The sequence below is a fragment of the Helicoverpa armigera genome, chromosome 5 (genome assembly GCF_030705265.1).
Source record: "Helicoverpa armigera isolate CAAS_96S chromosome 5, ASM3070526v1, whole genome shotgun sequence".
NCBI classification, from domain to species: domain Eukaryota; kingdom Metazoa; phylum Arthropoda; class Insecta; order Lepidoptera; family Noctuidae; genus Helicoverpa; species Helicoverpa armigera.
In genome coordinates, this window is record NC_087124.1 from 1,830,659 (window position 1) to 1,858,629 (window position 27,971).

Consider the following 27,971-nt stretch of genomic DNA (forward strand, 5'->3'; position numbering starts at 1 on the left):
ATCGATGTGAAGTGTATAATATTTGTGCCATTTAAAGCAACAACTGCCCGGATTCAACTCCAGATTTTGTTATTTGTCTAATTCTACCTCCGCAAAGTTGAAAATTAGTACTTCGTAAAACAATACCGCTCATAAAACATGTATCGTCCTCGTGACTCAATTTCACGATGAGTTGTTCATTAAAATTTGTTTCGAACATGTATTTGAAACTTTGTGTATGCCCTAGATGTTGTTTTTCATCCTACCCTCCATTCTCATTCCGCGCCCCTTTCCGCGATAAAAGTTTCATCCCATCTCAGAAGTTGTGTCGTATGTAGACCAATTTTATCATATTGGATCTGGGAACACAAGTACTTGGGTATATACTCATATAAGGAGTGTATATAGTACAAAGGGTTGACGTATATATATGAACAATTCAATAGACATGTTCTAAGTAGCAATTTGAAGTTTGACAAAGGTTTCACGACTAACCTTTAGTTAATTTTGTTGAAATGGATCTTGGACTTGGAATTGGGTTTGGATTCTTTCTCATTGATTTTGATAGGTTTTGGTTTATTGTAATTCAAGATAAGAAAAAGGTATATGCTCAGTACGATCTTTACAAACATGTAGCGTATTAAGCAATAATTATTACTACAATCCTTCCGAGTGATATATTTGTACCTACTAAGAAACGACAATCATCTAGTTTACCAGTCGAATATAAAAATCAAATCCTGTAACAAGTTTAATTCTGACTTACGTATAATGAAGGTCCAAAACAAACCCTTACATGTTTGGTTATCAAAAATTCAAACAAGGGAACTGTAATCTGATTGCCGCAACTGAATTATGAAGGGATAATAAATACCCGCGGGTATAACCACTGGTATAACTATTCGTAAAATAATAATGTTACATGACATGCATATGTAATCAGTGTATCGTATAACCACTATATGTGTGTATAAGGTTTGTTGATATATGTATAAGCATAATATGGATAAGTAGATATCAGTACAGTCATAGTGCTATATAATTATAAGTAGATAATAAGCCCAATATTTGTACACCGATTTGGTAGGATTATAATTATTAACATAAAACACCTATCGTATTTACATTTTGTCATTTTTATTTTTATAGTAATTTATTACCTTGTTGTTTCGAACTTTTATCAAATTAGGTACAAAAGACTCAACAAAAAGAAATTAACTTAATTGTTGAATTTTTTTTCTGTATCTTTAGTCTCTTATAATGTAATAAGTTTTATTGCTGTCATATTCAAGTCAAAAGCCACAAATTAAAACTCCAAATTATTTATTTGAAATGCTAAGGTAAAATATATTTTAATGACCGTGTTCCTACGGCAATACCTTCTCTGCGGTTAACCTCAGAGGATCGATCAATAAGGTAACATAATATTTCCTCGCCAATACACGAAGTTGCTAATTGACCGCAGTCCCTCGTTAAACCCCATACGTTACGTTACAGAATTGAATTTTTATTTTTATTACCTGCGATGGCACGTGGATCAACATGTCCAATAACGTACTGAAAATAATTACGTATTAAAACTTAACTTTAAATTAACTTTTCTCTTATATTAATGATATAATTAGTCTTTTAAAAGATTTTTATTTTATTTTAAGAAAACCTCGAAAAAAAAACCGCAGATGTAAATATAAATACTCGTAGAAATTCCTACTATCTTCTATGATTCTGATTAGCGACAGTTCAGGAATGTTTCCATAACGCTGCCTATCGAACCAAATTCAATAATTATGTCACTTGAATAGGCAACACTTCATCTGTTCACTGGGAATCTTGGCTTCGGATTTCAGACGAAATTAGTTATATTCCAATTCAATGGACTATAAACTCAATATCTACCTTTAAACATAGATCTAACAGAACGGTATTATCTTATTTACAGCTGTTGAACTTGAACTAGTTATGCAATTTGGAGCTATTTCGACCTTGAAATGGTCACTGGTTCAAGGTCAACTATTTTGTATGTGCAACTTCATCATATCAGCCGACCCTAACATAGTTGGGAAAAGGCTCGGCATATGATGAAATTCATCATAACAGCTTGCTTTTTCTGTCGACTGCTGACCGCATAGTGAGAATCCATGTTCTACATAACAGTACTTATAGTGCCGATATTACTGTATTTATTTTTAGACTTCTTAAATTAAAATAAATATACTGTTATACTATTTCTTGATAATTGCTTCGTTCGTTAATTTAGTTCAATTTTTTCTTCATCTTTTGTGCTCATTTATCTGGAAACAGAATCAGCGGCTAAGGAAAGCTAATCCATTAGACTAATAGGGTCGCGAGTTAAGCCAGCAACTTCCGAAGTAGTTGCAAACGACATTATTAAATTCCTTGATATTCATGAATCCGTGGCTTTTCGAAATAAGATCTCTGAGTGATTTTAGACTATATTATTTAAGTCACAAAGTCGTTTTTTCGTTCTATTTTTAACAGTGTAGATGTCGTTTACCTACCTATTTTTAGCTGTAAACTTGCATTGATTTTTACACCGAATGCGTGGGTTAGAACGTTAGTTGGGACATTAGTCGAAAAATTAGTAACTGAAAAAGATTTCTACTTAATTATTCTCCTAATTGGTTCAATTTTTTTCATTCAGTTTTTCAAGCTACTTGCTATATTTTATCTTGGCTTGGCTTGTTCCTAATGTATTTAAGCAATACTTCGTTTTATCATGACAAAAGGGTGAAATATAATGGTCCTAACAGTTACTTTACATAATGGACAATATAAACACATATACAGCTATGTCCGTAGTCATTTTCAGGATTGCACCTGCGGACGAAAATGTAAAAAACGTCGAATTGAATTTAAAAGCAATTTTATTGTAACGAGCTTTTGCAGTCGACAAAAATAATGGTATTCTTTTATTTGCTTTCTCTACCAACGTTTATTATGAAATATATGACGTGAGTATTTATGGAATATTTTATCAAAACTAAACGACATTACAATATTAAATAAATTAAAGATTATTGATGATTCTGACTAATTCTTAAAAACTCTTATACATCTATCATCCTTTCTAATCCTCTCTCAACTTTATGCCAATTCTTCCCTGGCTTACGTTCAAAATCACCTGTACACTGGTCGACTAAAACACACTACGCTTCTGAACTAACGCAAGAAACAAACACTCTATTATCTTAAACCCCTTCAAAACTGCACCAAATGAACATAACGCCTCCAGAATATTCCACAACCACATCTTAAGTACTTACAAGTACAAACTCTAAAACAGTAAGCAACACAGCAGGCGAAACTTAGTCTCCAATAGTTCCCTCCGATATAAGTTCGCTACAGATTTATGAGCAAAACGTGATCCATTGAGCGTTCCATAGTATTCCGTACCCAGTGTTTTGTATGCAAAACCGATAGAAATGTAAATGTTTCTTTCATATAGTCGGGCTATTATGAATGCTGCCTGAATAGATAAGTCAAATATTAAACGCCATTTTGGTTTTCGTTTCTGTGATGTTCGAAGGTTTTTGTGTGAGAAATCGTGTAGGTCTTGTGAGGTAAATGGTGGATGAAAAAGGAATGATTTTACAACGGTGATCAAGGTGTTAATCTTTTCTATTTATTTTTTTCGATTCATGGATTGGCTTTATTGGTTTGCCTTTAGCTTCAAAGTTGTTTATATTGTTTTTTATGAAAATTACATTCTGAATTCCGCCCCAATTTGCCAATATTTTTAGAAATAAAAAGGGCAAAATATCCATGTCTTAGCAATAAGCCACAAGTGTTCAGAAAGCCCTTTACCCTGTTAGCCGTACTTATCATTCAACGTCCGCACCAAGGGACCGAAAAAAATAGGTTATTAGGGTACCCATAACCGATGCCAGCAACCTGATTCATAATTTATTCACAAATTATGAACCCAAAATTCTTCAGCGGTCACTAAAGCAAATAAAATTCTAAACCAGGTCATGTTTAGCATAAAAAATCGTGTTTTACAAGATATAAAATTACATGGATAAAATATTCACATGATACATAAAGCTACTTTTCATCCAGCCTATACCCTTCAGTTAATATTTCATGACATCACGGACCTTTGAAGACCTCATTTTTCAAATACCGATATAGATTGGTTGAATACATAAAAACTTGATATAGGTATGAATCAATATGGGAGGTAATCTTGTAAACATATTTGTTTTGAGATGAGAAGAAAATGTGAAACAAAAGGTTATACCCACATTCGATATTCAAATTCATTGACGAACGAATTCGAATTCCATTTAGAAATTGTTAACAAACAGAAGTATCTAGCTCAGCACTAAATATTGTGTATGACATTTTCCAAAGAGAGAACTAAGTCATTTCGTTAAAAGGGTCAGCCGTGATCCCTGATCCTTACAAAATCCAGATGGCAAAGCTAATTGGCTCTTTCTATTTTTGCCTACATCCCCATAAATCCTCACGAAGAACGCGCTCCAGATACGCAAAAATTTACATACAAACTGCAGCCTCCAATCAAAACGAACGAAGCTCGGGACACGTTAAAAAATGACAAATGACTTATTCTACATACATATTCCTTGCAAATGCTTGCCATAAATCAATAAATCTACCATTAAAGTACTGATGAGAAAATAAAGACGTCTAATCAAGTGCAAGTTAAAGCGCTAAATCGTTTTATGCTTGAATGTACGCCATCCAGTACTTTGTTATTCAGCTTTGTGGACGCCAGTTTTTAGCGCTTAAGTGCTTTTGATATTGAAACTATCGTTTCTGTCAAACGATGCTTGGGCACCGGTGTTTTTTAGTTTTTGCGAAACTAGGCCGAAGTGGGAAGCGTGAAAATTGTTTGTTAACCGCTCAGCTTGACGTGAATTGTCAGGCAGACTACAGTTAGTCCAAAATTACCCAAAGCCGTCTCCAGTAAGGCTATAACAATGTATGCTAAAATAGCCAAAAGCGTATTGTCTACATATTATATGACTTGAATACGTAATGACCAAATCCTCAATTTACTTCCAAAAGAGAAAGGAAAAATAATACAATATGTTAATATGTTAATTCATCCACAACAAATAACCTAAACATGTTGTCTTCTGTCCTTTGAAACCTTTCTCCTACACAATACAAGGCCTGCCTCCTGACATCACCCCAATTATAAACAGACAAAACAATTTGTACACCATTTGCACATGAAAAGGTACTAAACATATTTTTCACGGCTGAAAAATTAATTCCCTTACAAACAAACAAAAAAAAAACGGCCAAGTGCGAGTCGGACTCGCGCACGAATGGATTCCGTACCATTATTTATAAAACAGACAAAAAAATTACGTTTGCTGTATGGGAGACCTCCAAAATATTTATGTAATTCTAGTTTTCATCTGTGAGAATTTCAACTCTCTAACTAACACGGTTCCTGAGATACAGCCTGGTGACAGACGGATGGACGGACAGGGGCGAAAACAATAGGGTCCCGTTTTTACCCTTTGGGTACTGAACCCTAAAAAAATATAAATTACGTTTTGTAAACATAAGTCTTATGCGAAAAAATGACCTTCTACATATTCAATATCTATACCTACAGAGGAAAAGAGGTAACATTTTTCCGGACGGTATTATTAATTCATATTAACGAGACGTAGGGCAGAGGGTATCCGGTGTATCCGGGTGGATGAAAATGGTCAAATATCATCGCTGTGTGTAACGACTGCACGAACTTGGAATTTTTTACTCGTAACACTGAACCGTGCCGTGGAATTTAATCAGTCTTCTTTTTTATGCTTATTTTATGTGAATAAACTAATTACCTTTTATAGTATGCTTATAACTATAGAATTATAATATTATAATATTAGAATTATAATACGCTCAATAAATGACTCAGAAATAAAAGCTATACAATTAGCCCTCTTAAAGGATCTATAATATTTTCTATACCTAACGAGAAATTTTACCAAGAAAAATACTAATGAATACAAATAAAACGAAACTTAGTTTAGGTAATAAAAATATTTTCTTTCGCCAGAAAAACAGAAGTTCGTTAAGTACTGCCTTTAAGCCTGAATACTTTTCTAAGAATAATCAAGTTATGTGCTATAAAGTCTGGAAGAAATATGTTTAAGATCTGATGCCAACGTTTACTTTGAGGTCTTAAGTTTTATTATGTCTTAAGTCCTAGATTTTAGTCTACTTAGGTCTTTTGATGTTTCAAATATCGAGGAGATTAATATAGAACCATATAACATAATGCTCTGTGGTTATTAATTTAACAATATTTTTGAATCATTGAAAATGGTATTGACTTTTAAGGTTATACAGAAAAGCCTCTAAATATTTATCCGACACCGATATTGAAAAGTTCAATCGGCTCATTTATTTTTACTGAATTGGTTTCCATTAAACGTGTTAATTAAATCCCTGCTAATTACTATCTACATTACTGCTATAACTGTATGTTTGGTGAATGTTGTGAATAAAACAATGCCTTTTGTTTCAGTTACCAAAATGGCCGCTATAACGCAAGACCCACAAAATAAACCCTAACCAAGGATGTCATAACAACAAATCAAATGAATTCACAAGAAAATAAAAGGGAAACATAATAAAGACATGGGTGTACAAAGGTGATATTCACAGAAAATGGACACCCATAAACTGCCACTACACATTTGCAATTCAATAAAACAGTATATGGTAAACATAGATGTAATTTCGAGAATAGTAAAGATTCACTTCCTAAAGATAAACCAACAGAAGAGAAAGTTAGCGATACAAATCGGACTACAGGAGAAGTTAAAGATAATAGTGCTACTAATTTTACTGATGTCACAAAATTCAGATTGCAACGGTTTTGGTGGCCGAAATTCTATGCTAAGAACAAGGGTGATTGGAACTCGTTACGGGAAGCTTCAAGGAATAATTTTACCTATGGATCAACATAAATACTTGAAACCGGTGGAGGCGTATCTTGGCGTTCCATATGCGACGCCACCAACGGGGTCAAACAGGTATGTTCTCTATTATATGGTCGGTCAACTACATCTTATTAAACGCTTGGCTAGGTTCCGACGTGTCGCTAAAGTGGAAATGTCGAAGTACGGATCGGTTTCTTAGAACGAATGTATTTGCGGAGACGAGGGAGCGGTATGTAGCTCTTACGTGGAAATGAGACAAGTTTAGAATATTATTATTTCAGTAGTTGAAGTTAGAATAGTTGGAGTTATATTGTCCCTTTGTGATCTCGTAGAGAAATGTTATTGCAATTCTGCTTTGTTGTGTTTCACATAATTCTATATTGTATTCCATTTGTTCAAAGACGCGAGTTGAGTTGTTTCAATTAAATGACTGCATCATATAAGCAATGGCAGTAACTCATATAATTAGCAAATGCTTATATATATAAATAGAAAGCTTTTCGTAAATAGGGGAGAATAGAATACGTTTTTGTAGTGGGTATTAACTGTGTATTTGTATCATATGTAAATACAGCAACATAAAACGCAAACATACCCTGAGGCAACGTAAACTGGAATTATTAGCAAACAAACTTATATGTTAATATAATAAAACCGAATATAGGCTTTACGTATGCCAAAAAAAGTTCATACCCAGGAATTTATTAATGAGCAGTAAAAATATTGGAACAAAAAATGAATAACCAAAACGAGTTGTTTTCAGGTTACTTCACATTATTATTAGTGCTACTGACTACTCTATCACAAAACAAGTTAATTCGTTTATTTTTATTCAAAACGTATTTGAATACGTCACAGCTATTTCAAATTACACTCCGAATGTCCAATTAGTGGAAATTAATTTGAGGAAACAGCTCCTTCTTTCAGTTGCAGCTTTCGGGGACACAGTCGAAACAGAAAACTCATTAACGAAGTGAGATTCTGTTGAGATTTTAAATAACTTTGAAAACAAAAACGTGCTGTGGTTTTTTCCTTTGTCATCGTAAATGTTATAAGTGTAGCTATTAAAGCAATTAAGGAGGGCAGTAATGATATTTTAATTGCTTACGTTTGATTATCAGATGAAACAAATTACGATTTATGGTTGTTGTGTTGTTACTGTCTATTGTTTCTCAAATTGTTTGAAGCTAGGGTTATGTAATTTGATTTCGATTCTTATGAAATATTTTTACAACTCCTTTCATTTTCACCATTTTGTCTATATCTATACACCAATATCTCAGTCATGCTTAACGAAATTATTAGCTGCTGTTATTTTGGGATGACAAACTATTTTGTTAACATTATATTTGTTCAAACTACTTCTAACTATGTATTTTGTAAACTTTTTATCAAAGGTCTTGTTTACACATATAATAACCCTATCTCTATCGTCATTGGTAAAAGTTAGTTAGCTTGATGCAGTAACAAGGATTGGATATTCATATATTACCCGATCGGAAGTGAAAGATATTATCATTTTAATGACTCTGCATTAATATCATCTTTTATTTCGTTGTGTATTTTATTTGGTATGAAAATTGTATGCAAATCTGAAAGCTGATTGAAAAATTAATAACTGTTGCGATGATTCGTAAAGTACTATTTTGTTAGTTGAAGATAATTTTACACTGTCTCTAAGAATGTGACGAAGGCAGATATTTGGGCTTGGTCATCTGTTCTTTTTAAGGAAGCCTTGATGTCCTTTAAAAACAGTTGCCTTAATATCCTTATCCCACCAAAAACATTAAATGTAAAAAAAAGCCAATCCTCTACGCAATTCCTCCACCGTAAAAAGTTTTGAGATCGCATAGAAGCCAAGTCCTGTTCAACTTTATTTGTAATAATAAATCAATATTTTGTGACCATATCAATAGTTTCGTTAACTTTACAATAATATTGACTTGGCCATGAGCACAATAAACTACAAATATAATACAGCATATCTTGGAGAGGTGAAAGTCAATCATGAAGTTTAATATCACAGAATTAAATACTTTTAGTTTTTTCAATTGTTACTAAATGACCGACAGTCAGTATCATCCAAAATCATGAACTGCACATTTACTATGGCGCATGTTTGGTCCATGGTGATCTCAAATTCCAATCAGTCCAATCGTAAAATCATGTCCATATAGAATGTATCAATTCAATGGTATTTACACATTATTTCAGGGAGCGACTATTAACTTGTGCTCATGGCCAAGACAATATTATTGTAATGTGAACAAAACTATTGATATAGTCACAAAATATTGATTTATTATTACAAATAAAGTTGAACAGGACTTGGCTTCTATGCGATCTCAAAACTTTTTACGGTGGAGGAATTGCGTAGAGGATTGGCTTTTTTTACATTTAATGTTTTTGGTGGGATCTAATTTATTTTTTGTAGGTCTCCTTCTTCTCTAAGTATATAACAAATTAAATTAACTTACATGCAACTAACTAAATATATAACAAACTAAATATGTAGACCTAAATTAGCACGTAAACAACATTTTTTTTTAAATAAATTAAACAATTTCGAAATTGTCGAATTTTTTAATCGAATATCTTTTAGAATAAAAGAGATTTATTTCAGAGGTAGATGGCGCTATCACATGAAATTATTTGTTTTTTTTTTTTAACTAAAAACCGTAGCGCGATTTAGACCAGGAAAACGCCATCTATTGAGCGAGCATGCAGTATTTATCGCACACAAAGATTTTATCATTATTCATTTTATTTTAACCTAGCTTTTTTATTCATATGTATGTATATTTAATACATAATAACAATATAACAAATAGTAACATTTTGTACATAAATAAATAACAAAGTTATCAATGCAGTCAAAATGTATACACAATGTTCTTGAAAAACCGCAAATATAAATTTGTTTCCTATTTTTTTATTAAGTTTTAAGGTTTTTATAATTTTCCCTTTATATGTAGCCAATAACCTATCTTGGTGCCAAATTTGGAGGTTCTAAGTTTGCTAGAAGTACCTTAGACTTTTGATGATCGGTCAGTGAGTGAGTCAGTGACAAAATGGTGTAACTTTGATCGCTCATAACTCGTAAATTATTTATTCAAATTTCTTGTAATTTTGGGACTGAGCTTGTTCTAATACTTACTCTTGGTCATCGAAAACCTAAACTCCTAGCTTTGTTCACATGGAAGATACAGGGGGCTGAAATAGCCGCGAAACGCTTCGAGAAAAGATGGTACGGCCGTGCCCGCTTTGCTCGAGTCTTGGCTGGGGCACTGCCGTGCCCTCAGATTTAAGGAAAAATCTATTTAATTGCAAAAATACAAGGTGAATTAGTAAATAAATTTATTATTTTCCAGCTAAACCATGATATGACGTACATAACGTGGCAAATAAGTTAATTTTAAAGCTGTTATTCATGAATTATTAGACTGTTATAACATCAAATAGGCGGCATCCTTTATTGTATGAAATTTTCGGGACAATATAATTTTATGAATTGAGTAATTATGAATTCGGCGTTGTGGCGTATTAATTTATGTACATAATTAACTCAAAACTTTTCATATTTGCTATAATTTAACGCCTTTGTTCTCTTTTAAATGATCCTATAAAACTAGATTTATCTTACTTAGTAAATTTTCCATTTACATCCGAAAACTTTTTGAAATTGCAATACCAAATATTGGATCCGACTTTTTCCATTTGACCAAACATTTGACCCAAGTTTTATCACCAGGTTTGCGCCAACGCGAGCACCAGCTCCCTGGGATGACGTAAAGACTGTGGACCAAATGGGTCCGGTCTGTCCTCAAAGACTGCCTGATATCTCCAACGAGACGCTGGCTTTGGAGAGGATGCCTAAAGGCAGGCTGGAGTACTTGAGAAGACTGCTGCCCAGGCTAAAGAATCAGAGTGAAGACTGCCTGTATATGAACATCTATACGCCAGTTCAAGGTAAGTTTAGAACCTTTTTTCTTAGATTTTCCTGTGTCAAGTAGGTACTGTAACTGACTGTAAAATGGCAAGATGTCAAAAGATGTGAAATGTTAAGAATACTGTCATAAACGAGAGTGATAAAAAGTCGTAGTCCCGCAAAAGCTTCAGTGATAAAGCGTTTTCCCTAAGGCTATGAGGCTAAATTAATATTGTTAAGATGAAAAGCATTATCTCTGTCTACTTCATGTTTATAATCATCTGTTTTTGACCACAAACAATACCAAGGTAGCTCATAATAAATCCATTTCCGTCACTTTAATCAAAAACGTCGTACCAATACAAACGTACTTCACAAAATTTTAATTACTCACCGCGCTTTTGTAAGTTATAATTTGTTATCAAAGCTTCTATCTTGTAACCTTTAGATCAAAAGCTTATCTCTCGACCCAAAGGTTAACATTTCTCAGACAGCCGAACCAGAGGTAATCATCCACCTACACGACCTACTATAGGTATTTTCATTTCGCTTATTTTCCCAATTTTATCCTGGTTTACGGCATCGCATTACAACATCGGATACCGGATCCCTTGCGGCTAGATACGGAAATATTTTTTCGAGGAAATCATAGAAAATATCCATTGATGGTACCCAGACGGCGTATTTGTCGTCAATCGTTCGACGCCAGTTCAGCCAGAACTAACTTTGTAAGGAAGTCCTTTGAAAGGAAAAGTAATATTTTTCTTTGTCGGTTGCATTTCTAGCTCTTACTGTAGGAAATGGCTTAAACTAAGTTCTCTCGAAAGCCTTAGACGACTGGATGTAAATATTTCGATTCTGTTACTTGTCGATTTTAGGAATATTAGTAGGTCGTCTAAGTATACCCACTGAATAAAATAGGTTAAGTTATTACTTTTTGCTTCTCATGCTAAAAATTTTCGTATTTATTTTTTATTTACTAACTATTCTCATCGATTGACTTTAACTATTCTGTCTAATAATGATTACTTTGAAATCAAATCAAACTAGAGATAGCTGGTAAAATCCTTACGCTAAGTCAACGTCTCTGCAACTTTAGCTCAGTTGACTTTTACAAATTGCATGAGCAGGTAAGTGGTCGATATGCTCTGTTTCCTTCCATTTCAAGATTAAAGTGGGGCACTTCTTAGAATTTGCGGTAAAATTATACTTTTAGTAGAAGTGACCAGACGGTATTGTAGAATTGTTAGTTTTGTTACTTTTGTCCCATATACTGAGTTTATTTACTTTTGAAATAAACGTGATAAAATTAATGATGACTAATGCCATCACCAACATAAAAGGTTCAAATCTATCAACATCCCTTTGAGAAATAAAAACGTTGCTAAAAAAGGCTTTTGCTAGCTTACAATTCTATTTCCCGCAAGCATAATTTATTTTTTGTGTCAAAGGAAATAGTCGGCATAACAAGGAAATATCACATCAGACCTACCACAATTCTTGCAATAATCCTCAGGAGCCAAGATCTTCGTCTTTAAAGGCCCATTCATACGTTCTAATTTCCTTTGGTTACGATTCCTCTTGCATCCGTGCAAATGCTTTGTCATGCTTGTGTGAGGATGTGACCAAAAGGATGTTTAGTACTCGGATCACGTTCGTCGCTGTTTTGACCCAATTTCCCCTTTATTGCTTATGTAATGCCGTTGACAAAAGCTTTTTTCGTAATGTCTGAGATAATTTAAGATTGTTATTTGATTGTAGAAAGTTCTGTGGCCAATGAGGTTCGGTAAATTGTGTTCGACATCTTTAGTTTTATTTTTATCGTTGAACTAAATTTCTGTAATCGTGTTTTGGAACGGAAGTCCATTTACGAGTTTTAGAACTTCGAACTCAAAAAAGGATTTTATTAATGTAACTATTATTTTGCGAAAAAATTCGTCGCTTATTGTAAATGAAATCGGGACCACAGCAATTAATGTATTCATTAACATTATTAATTAGAGTATCATAACGTTTCGCATGATCTATAAATAAAAGCTGGTTTTGATTATGAAACTACCGAACAGAATTCCATGCTAATGAAATTTAATTTCGTTATTAAAATAGCGGTTTTACATATTTGTAACTGTTTATCAATTACGCGGCAAATCCCGCGTAATAGAAAATGAGCAATTAATTGAAAATCTATTTAACACAAGTACTGAAAATTGATTAGTTTCAAAATTTAACTCGAGTCAATGAACTACAAAATCTTTAGGAATTTGGCTTATTGGAGGAATATTTTAGGAGTGCCTGTTGTTAATGGATTATTTACATTCCTCGAATTTTGGATTATGTACGCATTACTTACTAATAAGTACTTGAAAATAAAAATAGATTGGTGAACTTTTATTGGGTCTTCTAAATACAAAATACTTTATTTAGAATATGTGCAATGTTAAATCGACGTTTGACACTGTCGTGTTTAAAAAAGAACTTAAAAAAAAGTTTGCTTGTAGAAGACCATAATGTTATGATCCTGTCTTATATACTACCTTAGTAGGTACAGTTATATACCTTATGTATTTGCACAGTCAATAGGTATCTTAAACACAGCTTAAATCGTAATCATCTCTACCTCAATCTTTCAAGAAAATACGTACAGTAAAGTTTATGTGATTTCCTTATTTATGTTGGCTTTGTTTATCCACACCTGAACACATTTCATCTCTATAGAATGCATTACCGTTGATTGAAGTTTCACGTACAATAGGTTCCGAAGTTCAACACTATACATAAATTGTTACGGCTGACTGGTTAACTCTTACGAAGTAAACTAGTCCATCTTCCTTGGTTGCTGCATTTACGACTTTTCTCTGATTTGAATACTGATGAAGAATCTGTCTTATTATAGTAAAATGTTTTGTGATAAAAGCAAAAAGGGATTTCAAAGTCAAAGTCAAATCATTCATTTCATTTAGGCCTTTACAAGCACTTATGAACGTCAAAAATTATAAATAGGTTTGATTCTATTTGATCACTTGAAAAGTAGCTTCCTATGGATAGGGCTGCCATCCGTCCGGGTTTCCCCGGTTTTGTCCTCGTTTTGACCCCGTCCGGGGGACGTCCGGGCGGGGTTTCAAGAAGCGTCCGGGGAAAACCCGGACACTTTTCATGTAAGAAAGCAACTTACTGTATTTACGTATCCATCGGCATTATGATACAAAACACTAACTTCAATCAGTGTAAGAGTACCCGTACGGGGAAAAAATGCGATTTACGTCAAATGTCCGGGTTTTTTTTTTAATCTTTGTCCGGGTTTGGCGAAATTCGAGATGGCAGCCCTACCTATGGAGAAGAGCGGGCAAGAAATTCCATGGTTTTACTTCCTGTACCAAACACGAACGACTTTTAAAAGATTTTTTTCCTTACCTTCATAGAAAATTGTATTCTTAACCCAAAAGCTTTACGATTAAGGTCCAATTTTGTACTCCCACAAAATCAAGTTAAATAACATATCGTCCATCTTCTAAAATCAAATCTTCGGGCTTGCTCGGCGAACTAATCACGGATTCACGGAGGGTCATAAATCAATTTCCGCGCAATGCACCTATACATCGGTTCATTGCACCTAAATGTAAGCTTCGATCCTTACGCATAGTTGACCAGATATGCCAAACCGCTTTCTCTATAGCTTGGTATATACGAAAATGTACGAGTGTTTTAGTAGTAGAAATAATTTTTTTCAAAGATTGATACAAAGACTAGGCACATAGTTTTCAAGACCTTTCTTAAAAAGTCTTTGATATTTAACGTTAACCAAGAATTATTTTCTATTGTAAGATAGTTGAATTCACGCAGTCGGCAAAACCACGCCATCGCTTCAATCAGATTAATAAGTTTAGCCTCGAATGATTTAAAGACACAGATAAAATCAAAATTAAAACAGCAAAGCAAAATTCTACAGATATTATCCTTGAAACCAATATGGGTGAATGTATTATGCAAATGATCGTTATTTAATAAAAGTGGGTTTAAACGATACGAGACCTTAAAATCACAAGCATTCAATTACTGTTTGATTCCACGAATTTCTGCCAGTATGAAAGGAAAATGCAATAACGTTGAGCCACGTTTTAAAAGAAAATGTTTGACTTCATATTTTCATGCAATTTGTTCACAAAGTGCATTCGCGGCATGTTGAAAGAGTTCACAATATTATTGTATTCAATGGTTTCGTAATGTGACTCACGGGTTATTTTAAATTGAATAAGAGACGATAAAAATTTAACGGTGTTCGGTTTTAAATTCATGTTGCTTTTTTGTTTCCTAAAGCGTGTAGACCAGAAGAAACATTTTTGCGAAACACACCGGTTGAATCTCGCCTTAACATTTCAAAGAGCACATTCAGTCCAAATTCCGAAGCATAAAGAAGCCATTGTGATACCAAGAGACCAGTTTGCATCAATAACCACGAACGAAACCGAAGCTCAAGTTTTACTTGAACATTTTAATCACGGCTTGCGATGGTTTGTCCTCTTTCATCTGGATAGTTTGTAACGATAGTCCTTTGTTCAAACAACAATAGTCACGTGAGAAAGGAAAGTATTTCTGAAGAAATTATTAACGTCAGACCGGGTTGCGCTTTTGTGGATATTGATAAAAGATTCGGAACAAATATAGGAATGGCTTTAGGAATTTAATGAGATATCGAATGTTTTTGATTGTGGTGAAGGAAAGATAAAGGGTATTTATTTGAGGTCTTGTTTGAAGGTGTGGCTGTAATAAAATTAGGTGTTGGTGTAAACTCTATGGTACAAGAATGAACCTAATATGTAAATAACTATCGCATATTTGCTGAATATTGTAAAAATAATGTTGACAGCGAAACCTATAGCGACAAAACTCTTAATAATGATGTTGATGGATTCTCATACTAACGTAATTAACACCAAAAATTAGTTATATAAAGAAACAATTTACACAAATTAAAACGAACACAGCAATCGCATAAAAAGCTGTTACAATAGTAAAATTAGTGAATTTCATAGCAAATACAGCTGCATATAAATTAATAATCACTATAATAATACCGTCGTATGCGGTAAAACGTATTCATTATACCAATATTCTACCAAAATTGTTAATTGCAGCGGTTTATGATTGGGGCCGATGTTCAACGATCCACATTTATGCTGCTATGGTAATAAAAGCTATGATGATGGCTGTGTATGGATTTCTAGTTTTACCATTTACATTATGAAAAATGGTTAATTGATACCTTATTAATTGTACTTTAAATATCTTCTAGTTTTTATTTTATTTTATTTATTAGGGAAAACAAACAATTACACACTTATTGAAATCAAACAAAATGGTTAAGAAGTGTACATCAGTGTGCAACTCACTGCGTTATCCACAGTTACAAGTACATATGCCAGAGTTTTTCACAAAATCCAAATAAAGATTTATCAGTAGTTGGCCGATGTCATCTAAATTGAGACAACAGTTTCTCGGGTTATCCGATATTTCAAATTATATGACATCTCACGATATGCACACATGGGTTTGAATAAGAACATGAATAAGTGCCAGTCAACTACAAATACCTCTATATTAATATAGCCTCTAAGCTAAGCAATATTTTAAATGATACTGTTTATACTATTTTAGTACTAAAAGGGTTACTAACCTATCGTTTACGACCGACACAGTAGACCGTTTCCCACAGTTAATATTTACAACTTGTGGGTTATGATAAAATGCTGTAAACGGTTCTGCTTTTTACTATCTAGCGTCATAAAAATATTTAGTATGTAATTATCTAAGGGCTTATTTTATTACTTGTGTATCAATGGTTTTGTTTTTCGTAATCATATTTGCAGACAATTTAATTTCTAGGATTTCTATACACTTCTTATCGAGCTCATTATTATCTACTCTAATTTAGTATTGTTCGGACAGAAGCCAAAAATTCGTACTATAAATAGTCTTATCCAAACCCTATTTCAATTTCATAAAGATATTTCTAAATAACTAGTCTCAGCAACATCCAGTTACGCTGGAAGCCAAACATAAGACATTGAAATATAGACTCAAGAATTTTGATTATTTCAATAATAGCTACATCGAAAGCACTGGTTGAATGTCTTCAATAGAATTTCATTCTTGACGTTAACAGTATCCGAATTCCTTTCTGTTTCTCTCTTAATTTAATTCTGATATCGCTATCTTTTTTTTTATTTGTTCAATCTCTTTCCTTTGTGTTCATATCATCGCGTTTGGCACGTTTGTTTTCTTTTTATTATATCTCTGTTCCGTTTTCCTTATAACATTCAAGAATATAACAATATAACCCAGAAATAAAATTGAGTATAATTTTATATCCCCCAAATATGGAATCGTATAATCGTGTTAGTGAATTTTGTTGAAACGCTACTACAAAAAACAACTTAACAATTTTTGTTTTGCAGATATTGATATAAGATTTTGAATCGAAATGATACAGAAGTAATTTGATATTGAAAATGTATCTATTGATGGGGCAATAATAAGAAAAAATACGTAAATACTAACTCCAAGAACTTCAAACTAAATAAATAAGAATTCAATTTCAAGAATAAAATTAGCAAAGATAGCAACAGGGCGAACAATACGGCTATTCTAACTTTTAGTTTTCATAAAATAAAGAAGATAATACACCTTTTGTAAAGTGTGCCGACGTGAAACAGGCTATCTTTTATCCGAAGTTAGGAACTTCTATCTTTTCATACACTTCATGAAAGTAAAGTTTAAACGATGCTCTAAATGTTATTGAGTTATAAAGATGAGTGTTACTGGAAAATTAGGTTTGTGTACTGTTTTTGGACTTAAATTTTGAGAATGTTTTTTTGGTGGTTTAGAAATCCTGTTTTTGTTTCAAGATGCTTCCAATACTGATATATTATGACATGAGCAATTGTAACCGCTTGTTTTACGCGGATTGGCGATTTAATGCCAAATCATGTTTTCCTCCACAAGGCAGTCATGCTTATTTGAGACACAACATACACACACAAAGATTTTTATATTAGGACTGAAATCGAGGTGCATATTCCAGATAGGCTAGAAACGACAACCATTGTAAGATCCCTTAATAGTTCAAAAGTGTTCATATATCGACTAAATTCCTCAAACTTCAGACAAATTACCAGTAATTCAACACCAAACTGTCTCAAATGTTCATTATCTTCCGTTATCTGCCAGTTAAATAACAAATTGTTTAACTTTATGGTTATGAGCAGTCGTTGTACTACCATCAAATTCCTGGTATTCAAATTAATTTCGAAAACTTATTGGAAATTCCACTTTAGAGTTTGAGAAATATTGCTTGGGAGATTAAGATGGAAATTATGTAATATTAGGTTTTATAAAAAAGTCACGCATTGAAGAAAGTTCATTAAAAGTAACCTGGTGTTAGTTTATATCGATGACTTTGTAACATGCGACATGTTAAGCCGGCCAACAATTCTAACAATTGACATTGAAATACATAAATATGGGAAAATTGTAAATGCCCACCGTAAAACATGAATTTAATGAGTCCCTATAATTCGAATTATGTTAGAAAAAAATAACATTATTTTGAGCCAAAAAAACATTTTAATTTATTACTCAAACGCATCATAATGGCTTACTTCATTTATTCCTTTCTTATATTCTTTTATCGTCTACGGCACATATCTTCAATATTTTACCATGAAAACGATGATTTACTGCATCCACGACATCCAAGATAAATAGCCCAAACAAAATACAGCCGCCATGTTTGAAAATATATAACCCCGTTTCAAAGAGTTCCGCAGTAACATCGGTGGCTGTTCACCAAATGTTTGTACAATACATTTCTTGGAAGACAAGGCGATGCGGATGCTAGACACGGTGCCATGCAAATACTTTTCATTCGAGTGTGACTCCGATGTACAAGAAATTGAATTCAAATAATATTGTGTATTTTTGTGAAAGCATGTCAGCAAGAGCGGGGGATAAAGGGAAACAGAGCAACGATTTTCTTTAACCTTATAAACAGGAAAATATTTTCACAAATTACATTACTTCAGTCTAACCATATTAACGTGCTGAACGCCAAAGCCAATGCAAAACAAATATTTGTTCAGAACATTCATTGAAGCAATGCGACTGACATATTGGGAAGCGAAATGCAAATTCTTTCCATTGAATGTCGACTGAATACCTTATACTAATGTATTCCAAAATTGAATGCATTCCATAACCCTTGGAGTGGGTGAAATGGGTATAATGTTATTTTAAACTGGAATATTTTTACCCGAACCTTCTATACTCTGAAATGAATGTAGGTAAGTATTTGTACGCGAAGGTGCGGTCTGAATCGCAATCTTGGTATAAATAGCAGTATTGGCATGTTTCCTGAAGATGTAAAATGTTGGGTAAAGTTAACTTAGAATAGATTCGGAGTTCGGAGAAATGTAGAACAAATTCGTGCAGCATTTTTCAATGAGCAAAGCAGTTTAGTTATACAAAGTTTACATATTCTTCGGCAGTAAAGTTCTTGTTGAATGGTAGGATAAGTAACTCTACTCCCTTTTTCGCTATGGTAGCCGCTGCTTCGACTACTAAGCAAAATGTCTTACTAAAGTCTGCCTGATATTGGCTAGTATCCGATGTCAGGCAGATTTTTGCTCGTTAAAACTTTATCTCGATAACGATTTTAGCCACAGATTTATGCTTCTTTAGTAGCCGTAACTTGATGACAGATAAGATTGAACAAAATTTAGTTATGTTTTGAAACCTCTGTTCACGAATTCCTTTTGATTCAACAGATGTCGTGTTGTGTTATTTTCGTCATAACCATTTCCATTCCTAATTTAACTTAAATCACAACTTTAATTTCTAAATGATTGTCAATTACCGATTCGTCGACCTAACCCCAATCGATTGCAATACCCACAAACCTCAAATTACTACCAAACGTTCATTCCTCAATTTTATTAATACTAAGCACGATAAAATAAATTCCGTACCTTGTAAATCCAGCACGACCGTTACAGCGAAATGTTATAGATGTTATTACTCCAGTGACTTGTGAATTCGATACGAAAATACTAGTTATTCGGGAATCGAACACGAGAGGATATAGGGAGGAACTCGAATTGATATCGATTCTCCGTATAATGTTACTAAGTTGGAAATGCATTGAGGTTCGTGATTTTGTTTTTAGTTGTAGCTGTAAGGTTTAATGATGTCACTGGAATGTAGTTTGTTTCAAGTGCTTGGTTATTAGCTCTTTTATAAAAATGTTTACTAAGCAAAAGCTGATTCTAAGAATGAAAATGAATAAGGATGTTTACTGTCTCACAATACGAGCATTTCAAAGCCAGAAATCCGCCATATCCTTTATGATTTCTAGCACTAGCTAATTTTAATACTACCTTAGCCAGTATTAGGATGTCCACTACTAAACATAAACTTCCCCCATTGATTTCAAAAAGGACCGGTTTGAAGCGGTTTGCATTTACACCTGCCTGTGATCTTTATCACATCATTTGACCACCTCATTAGTAGTTTTCCTATGCTGCGTTTGCCATAGGCTTTTGATGCAGGATATTAAAACTTATTAGGAGAATTACAAAGATCAGTAGCTCTCTGAAAATATGGTGAAAACGGGTGAAACACTTACCTAGGTAAAGGGAATTCGCGGTAGTCTTACGGCAACATTGAATGGCAAAGTTATGCACGATGAATTATGCAGCATATTTGTATTCATGCTATGATAATTTGTTTCCGTAAGGAGTGCGGAGGTTAGATCGTATCCTCACCTCGTTTAACTACTGGAATAATTGTGGACTAATATTGAGATTGAGTTCTTATTATTTCTATAAAATTCACTATTTATTTTTCAACAGTTTTAGTAACTTCATTGAAATATTGATCCACTCTGTGATTTCTCTTACCACTATTGAAATCAAACGTACAATATCCAAAAACCATCCCTAACAGCCGGCTTAAAAAAATCCCCATTAAAAATGTATCATATAGTTCACCAATCACAATAATCCAAACATCGGTCCAAAAAACCCAACTGGCAGCAATTTATTTAGAAAACAATACGTTTATAATATTCATAGCGCTATTGATAAAAAAGTATAATTCATATACGCTGGCACATATCCAATGTTCCGACTTTATCTACCGTGCACAACGGGCCGTCATGCGAAAACTAGATAACATAAACAAAAGTAGCGGAAAAGAAAGCCTTTTGAGAAACGATTTGAATTTTGTTGCTTTTTTAGCGTCGTGGTCTGTAAATGATTTTATTAAATATTATTTGAATCAGCTTTAATTTGACTTGGAAGCATAAAGGTTAAAGGCACTAAAAAGCAAAAAAAAAATATAATTGTATTTGTGCTCGAAAAGAAGATAAAAAAATATTTAAAACATTTCAACTGTATGCAGTCAATATTTACGGTACAGGGTCTTGAAAATAGACATGAAGATAATATTTCTAAAAAAACATCCAGTTATGAAAGTATTCCTCAAATCGATCACTAATATAAACTTTTGTTTCAGTTGGCCCTACACTCCAAGCGAAGTATCCAGTAGTCATCTTCATCCATGGTGAATCTTTCGAGTGGAACTCTGGCAACGTGTACGACGGTTCTGTCTTAGCCAGTTACGGCGGCATGGTTGTCATCACAATTAATTACAGGCTTGGTATTTTGGGTAAGCATTTCTTCATTATAATCTATTTCATAGACTTTATAACTTTCATAGAGTACGCCTAAATATTTGTCCAAGTCAACTTCAGAAACGCTTTTATGTTCATTATCATTAATGCCTTATGTAATATTAATTAGTTCGTTTCTTTTATATTGGACGCTATTTACTATTCATGATATCTGCCAAAAGGAAAATATTCAAGCAAAAACATCTTTCTTTGATCTTTTCTCTAGCCTCTTCGACTACAAAGAGTTCTCATAAACAACTCGAGTTCTCTAATACTTCTTATTAATACTTAATATTGCAATGTTCATTTATGGACTCTATTTCATTGAGCAGAGAACATATTTTTCCTTGTTTGGAGCTAGTTTTGTGTCCATACAATCTAATTATAGGACTAGCTCCAAAGTTTAGCTTTCGTCACGTACCACTCTTCCTAATTAAACATTGGCCGTGGAAGTTACCGCAGCGATTGCCTCATTGAATTATGAGCGTTAATATTGACGACATAAGCTGCTGTTTGCTTTTGAGACAATTATTTTGGTAATTGTGTGATTTTTTAAATTGATTTAACACTATCTACTATAATGTAGGAACTTATTTTTGAAGGGTTGTTACTACCACCTACTACCCACGTATTACAAAAGTTAACAACCTAGTCGATGATCTAAGATGAAAATATACTTTCAAATAGTGCTTAAGATGTACCAGGCTGTAAAACAAGACTTCAACAATAACACAAACATTTCTCCAACAGGTTTCTTAAACGCGAATCCAATACCTCACCTAAAAGCTCGAGTGGCGAACTACGGCCTGATGGATCAGATAGCAGCCTTGCATTGGGTGCAACAGAATATTGCCCTGTTCGGCGGTGATGCTGGCAATGTCACTATGTTAGGACATGGCTCTGGGGCCGCCTGTATTAATTTTCTGATGATTTCGCCTACTGTTATGCCTGGTAAGTTAATTTTGATGTATGTAGTTTAGCAAACATTAAAACATCTGAGTTGAAAAAGAATTTTCACAATTCATATGTTATTTTTCTGAGGATGTATGAAAGGTTTTACACAATAGTTGGGACGTTGCAAAATCGGCTTATATAAAAATAAGGAGGAAAACAGTTCCGAGAAAAATGAAACGTACAAAAAATCTTATTCCAATATTATTCCAAATAGAAGAGGAATAAAATGAAACGATAAATTCATAAATGCAAAGGGCTCTTGAATCAGTTTCACGATGTTTGCAATTCTCTTGAAATATAAAAAAGTTATTAATTCATCAGGTATAGTAGAACAAAATTATTCATCAACTAAAAGTTTCTAATTTGAAATTGATACATGCTGATTTAGACTAAACAACGAGCTGCCCATTTTCCCAAAGTAATCATCAGTCGCTTTGCCGTGTACAATTTGCAAAATTGAACCCGGAATTTATTCCCGTACTTTCACAATTAGAGCTCTTCAGGGATTCCAAATTTATTCCGACGTGCAAACTAGAATTTTCAATGAGATGTGATTAATACGCCATTTTTGGAAACTATGAAGGCGTATCTGTAGACTCATAATTCATATTATATTAAAGAATCTCAACGCTTAACTTCTTCTTTGCAATAAAACTCAAAACCTTCATCAAAAGAGCTGCTAAATGTAAACTAAACGATGTTGTAATTAAATCTCCAGGTAGTTAAAATATACCTCTCAAAGCATTTTTAATATTCTTGAAACTTCATCTTTCGACTGAAGTATCAAGTTTCCACGGAACTTTTTAACATGGAGTTGAGAATATCTGCCAAGTCAAGTAAATATTTAAGAACAACACACCTTGATAACCAGATACAGTAGTAATTCTTAGAAACCTTTGCTTTTAGGACCATTAATGTATGAATTTCTTACAGGACTATTCCATCGCTCAATTCTTCTATCAGGCTCAGCACTCAGTTCTTGGGCACTAGTCGAAGACCCTGTCAGTTTTTCCGTCCAATTAGCAAAACAGGCTAACTGCACGCTTCCAGAAGACATTGTAAAAGACCACGAGCTCATAGTAGACTGCCTTAGAGAAGTACCCTTAGATGAACTAATGTCTGCAGAAATTAGTACCCCAAGTTACTTGACTGCCTTTGGACCTTCAGTAGACGGTGTGGTAGTCAAAACCGATTATGCAAAAGAGCTTCTTACATTCTTCATACCAAATGACCTTCAAGGTTTTTCGAGCGTATCAGGAGTAAATAACCTTAAAGCTGATAAAAGGAGCGGAGAAAGAATGTTTGGCATAAGGGGAGGACAAAACAAGTATGATCTTCTCTTCGGAGTCGTAACTAGCGAAGCCCTTTGGAAATTTTCGGCTCAGGACATACAAAACGGGTTCGAAGGTGAAAGAAGGGATAGAATAATAAGGTGAGTCGATGTTTATTCAGCAAATTGGTGTTTGAACTGCGGTCATAAGACGTCTCAGTGAGAACGGGCGGTAATCAGACGATTGGATATACTTACGTATTGGAAAATGAACTAGAAGTATCTTCTAGTAGCATTCAATTCAATATTTTTAAATAATGACTGTTTTATAAGATATGAAGGTTGATAAATTGATGGTTTGCTTGCGTAAAAACTGCTTTATTTAAAACATTGTATAATACATGAAAAGTATTACAATATTTGTCCAGGTAGAGACCAGTTTTTAAAATAATAATTGAATTCATGTTTTATGAATTGAAATTTATTTTTATTTTCTTTAAATGGAGAGGAATATAATGAAACCCAAATTGGCGTTTATTTGTTATGAAAATGTCTGAGTGGAGAATTTATATTCTTTGTTTATTAATAACAAATACACGTTTTTTTTTTAAAACTTCATCTACAAGTTAAAAGATCGATAGTATTTTTTCGTTTATTAAAATATCCCAATTTATAAATAGAACCCAATTAGCAAGGTCATAATTTAAACAAAACACAACAGCATAAAAATATCTAGTATTATTCATAAAAGCTGTAGGCGTATTAAAAAAATACGAACATTTAAAAATCCTCATTTCAACGTGAATGTCACGCCAACACAAGTTTTCCCTTTGATTTTTTACAGAAACGCCAATTACTAGCTTATTCGTAGCATAAGCGAAAAGAGGTTTTTTATATAAAAACTGAAAAAAAAAATATTAAAAACAGTCTTTTGATGGAAACTCGTCTGGCGTTTGTATGACGAATTAAATTATTTCGAATGCATGTATTTCTGTGACATCACTTTGTTCGCATTTTTTAAACAAAAATAAAATTATTCCTTTAATTTTTTTGCTGAAATATTATTTCTGATAGCAATCGTTTTCCTACGGCTCGATTTTTTATTGGTATCGTTCTGAATTTTTTATAAAAATGAGCTCGTAATATTCCGTTTTAAGTTATTAAAAGTGCGTTGTAAAATAATACTGGGCTTAATGAAGCCGATACCCAAAAGTTACTTTCAGTAAAAAATACTGAGAAATGGGTAAAATATTACATGAGGCGAAAAAAGCTGAAAAATATATCAGATATGAAATAAAAAAATTATATTGAAAAAAAAAAAGATTTTACATACAAGATATTAAATATTATTTTACCTAAACATATATTATTATAATGACGAGGAAAATACCAGACTAACGATATCATTATACGTCTGATATTTAGGATTGTTCCAAGAACTTGAGTCACGTAGAATAACACGTATTCACTTAGCTAAATTCTAAAGCGATGTTTTCGTGAAATCTTACTTTGGATTGAGACCAGAAAACTTGCTGCGCTGACCCCAAATGAAAATGGATAAGGGCAGGAGGATTTGAGACTTTGACTTGAGACCTATTTTATAATACAGTGAACCTAAAATGTAAATCAATACATCACGAGAAAATCTCTATTGAACTTTGCTATATTATTGCTTGTGAATGTACCTAATATTTCGATACGATTCGTATAAGGGTCAGTAATACGAATGAACAGTGACTGGTTATAGCTCCATTACGTTCAAGTGGCTTGAAGTATAGACTTCTAAGCCGATTTCACGTGAACTTAATAACTGTTTGGTTCAGGTATTTCGTTCAATAACAGGTACGGAATCACTGGTACTTGAAAAGGTATTCTACTTAGTAATGTAATATGGTACCTACCGTATATATCAAGCTTGTATCATAAACAGGTTCTGTAGTATTGAAGAAGCAATTTTTGACGACATCCTACTATAGTTTGATGTTAGAAAAATCCATGTATCATTGGGAAATGACTCCATATGGAATGAAATTCCTGCTACAACTTCCATACATACAGCTGGCGACATAATAAATAGTGATTTAATATTTGAAATAAATCCATAAATCTGTCAATTAAATACTTGAATAATTTCAGGACATACGTCAGGAACGCATACACATATCATTTGAGTGAAATATTCTTCACAATCGTGAACGAGTACACGGACTGGGAGAGGACCGTTCAGGTAATAATAATAATTTATTGCTTCAATAATTTATTCACCGCGAACTTTATTGCTTGTTCATCCTCATTATTGTTCAATTTATTTGTGAATGTTCTATATTTGGTGGGTAAATAATTCAATATTTATCTATCAAATATTCTGTGGGTAGAATATTTTGGCAGTTCAGCAGATGACGATAAAAACGAAAGAAAACGATGTGCTAAGTTAAGTTAGTTAGGAATCAATAATACCACCGAATAAAAAAAAAAACAGAAAAAAATGCTAAAACCACTATTGAAACACTATACTCTTAAAACACTAAAAAAAAAAAAAATCAAAAGTCATTTATTCAAAGTAGGCTGAAAATCAGCACTTTTCGAACGTCAATACAAAAGACAGCCCCCAAAACGCCCGCCCTTCACCACTTCCTATGTGTTTTTGCTGGGAAGAAGAAGTGGTGGAACAAACTCCCCAGCAACACAATTCTGTCTGTATGGTTTGAAGAACCGTATACAAATATTTAAATATCACTATACAACATTGTGTACATAAATTTGTATATAAAATCAATTCAAATAGTTAATCATGTTGGCTAGTACACACCTTACCCATACCTATTACTCAAGCAGTTACAAAAGAAATCTATTAAAAAAAGAGTGAAATATATAAAAAATATAAAGCCTCCATTCAGTGAAGATAGATATAGTTTAGGGTGCACCCACCGACATGTCAAACAGTTTTTATGAAAAATTAAAATAAAAATAAAATAACAACATAAACAATGAAAACGGTGAACTAGGACTACCGTTCACACCAAAATCATATACATTAGGTAAATTACGGGTGTACAAATATGTAGTCAGCAAGACGACCTGGTACCACAAGCAGCACCCGTTCACGAGCATAACGCGAGGATCAGCCATCGCCCCCCTCGCACATTTTTGAGGGAGGGAGGCAACCCGACCACCGACGCTACCGCAAGCAATACCGTCAAAGGGAGCATGACGACTTGCAGCTACACGACAAGAAAACAGTTAATACTAATAGATTCGCAGTCGCTAGTAGACCATTTACAAAATTAAGGAACAACTCATCGTAAAAACAGAACGATGATGGTAATTAGTCAGTATACATAAAAATAAAAAATGTCACGTATAAAATAATATAAATCACATTAACTCATAATGATAACTTTTGAAGCTGTCCAGTGTTTAACATGAGGACCAACTATTTTTATCGTTTATGTAGTCATTAACTGTATAATAAGCTTTCTTCGACAGAATAGATTTGACCTGCACTTTAAATTTATCAAAAGGCAATTCTAAAAACGACTGAGGAAGTTTATTATAAAATCGAATACCAAGCCCCATAAATGTTCCATGCACCTTGTGAAGCCTGTGAATGGGTACGCACAGTTTATGCTTGTTCCTAGTGTTGATACTGTGGACATCACTTTTCTTGGTGTAGTGATGAATATTCTGCCTAATGTATAATATGTTAGCAAGGATGAATTGCGATGCCACAGTAAGGATACCTATTTCTTTAAAAAGTTCCCTTAAGGAATGCTTGCTACCTAACTTATATATTGCACGAACAGCTCGTTTCTGTAATACGAAAATGTTTTCTATATCTGCAGCTTTGCCCCACAGTAGAATACCGTAGGACATAACGCAATGAAAATAACTAAAATAGACTAGTCGAGCTGTGTCTACGTCAGTGAATTGTCTTACTTTTCTGACGGCGTAGGCAGCAGAACTAAGTCTACCCGCGAGGCTAGATATATGTGAGCCCCACTGTAGCTTTGCATCAACTGTTATTCCCAGAAACACTGTTGACTTCACAGTTTCAAGAACTTCATTATTTAGGATTATCTTAGGTCCTAAGTGTTTTACATTAGGCAAAGTGAACTTAACACATTTGGTTTTTTTAGCATTAAGAACTAAATTATTTGCTGTAAACCAGTGCGT

At 33.4% G+C, this 27,971-nt stretch overlaps 1 protein-coding gene across 2 annotated transcripts in view; it reads left to right on the forward strand.

Moving 5' to 3' along the window:
• The window catches only part of LOC110381031 (neuroligin-4, Y-linked), an 83,864-nt gene that overhangs the window by 46,668 nt on the left and 9,225 nt on the right, over positions 1 to 27,971 (forward strand). For both annotated transcript variants that reach the window (XM_049842153.2, XM_021341210.3), the window contains exons 2-7: positions 6,506 to 7,016; positions 10,675 to 10,892; positions 21,418 to 21,570; positions 22,325 to 22,525; positions 23,462 to 23,960; positions 25,935 to 26,025. In XM_049842153.2, coding sequence (XP_049698110.2) covers positions 6,649 to 7,016; positions 10,675 to 10,892; positions 21,418 to 21,570; positions 22,325 to 22,525; positions 23,462 to 23,960; positions 25,935 to 26,025 — 1,530 coding nt within the window. In that variant the 5' untranslated portion in view covers positions 6,506 to 6,648. The remainder of the gene's footprint in view (positions 1 to 6,505; positions 7,017 to 10,674; positions 10,893 to 21,417; positions 21,571 to 22,324; positions 22,526 to 23,461; positions 23,961 to 25,934; positions 26,026 to 27,971) is intronic.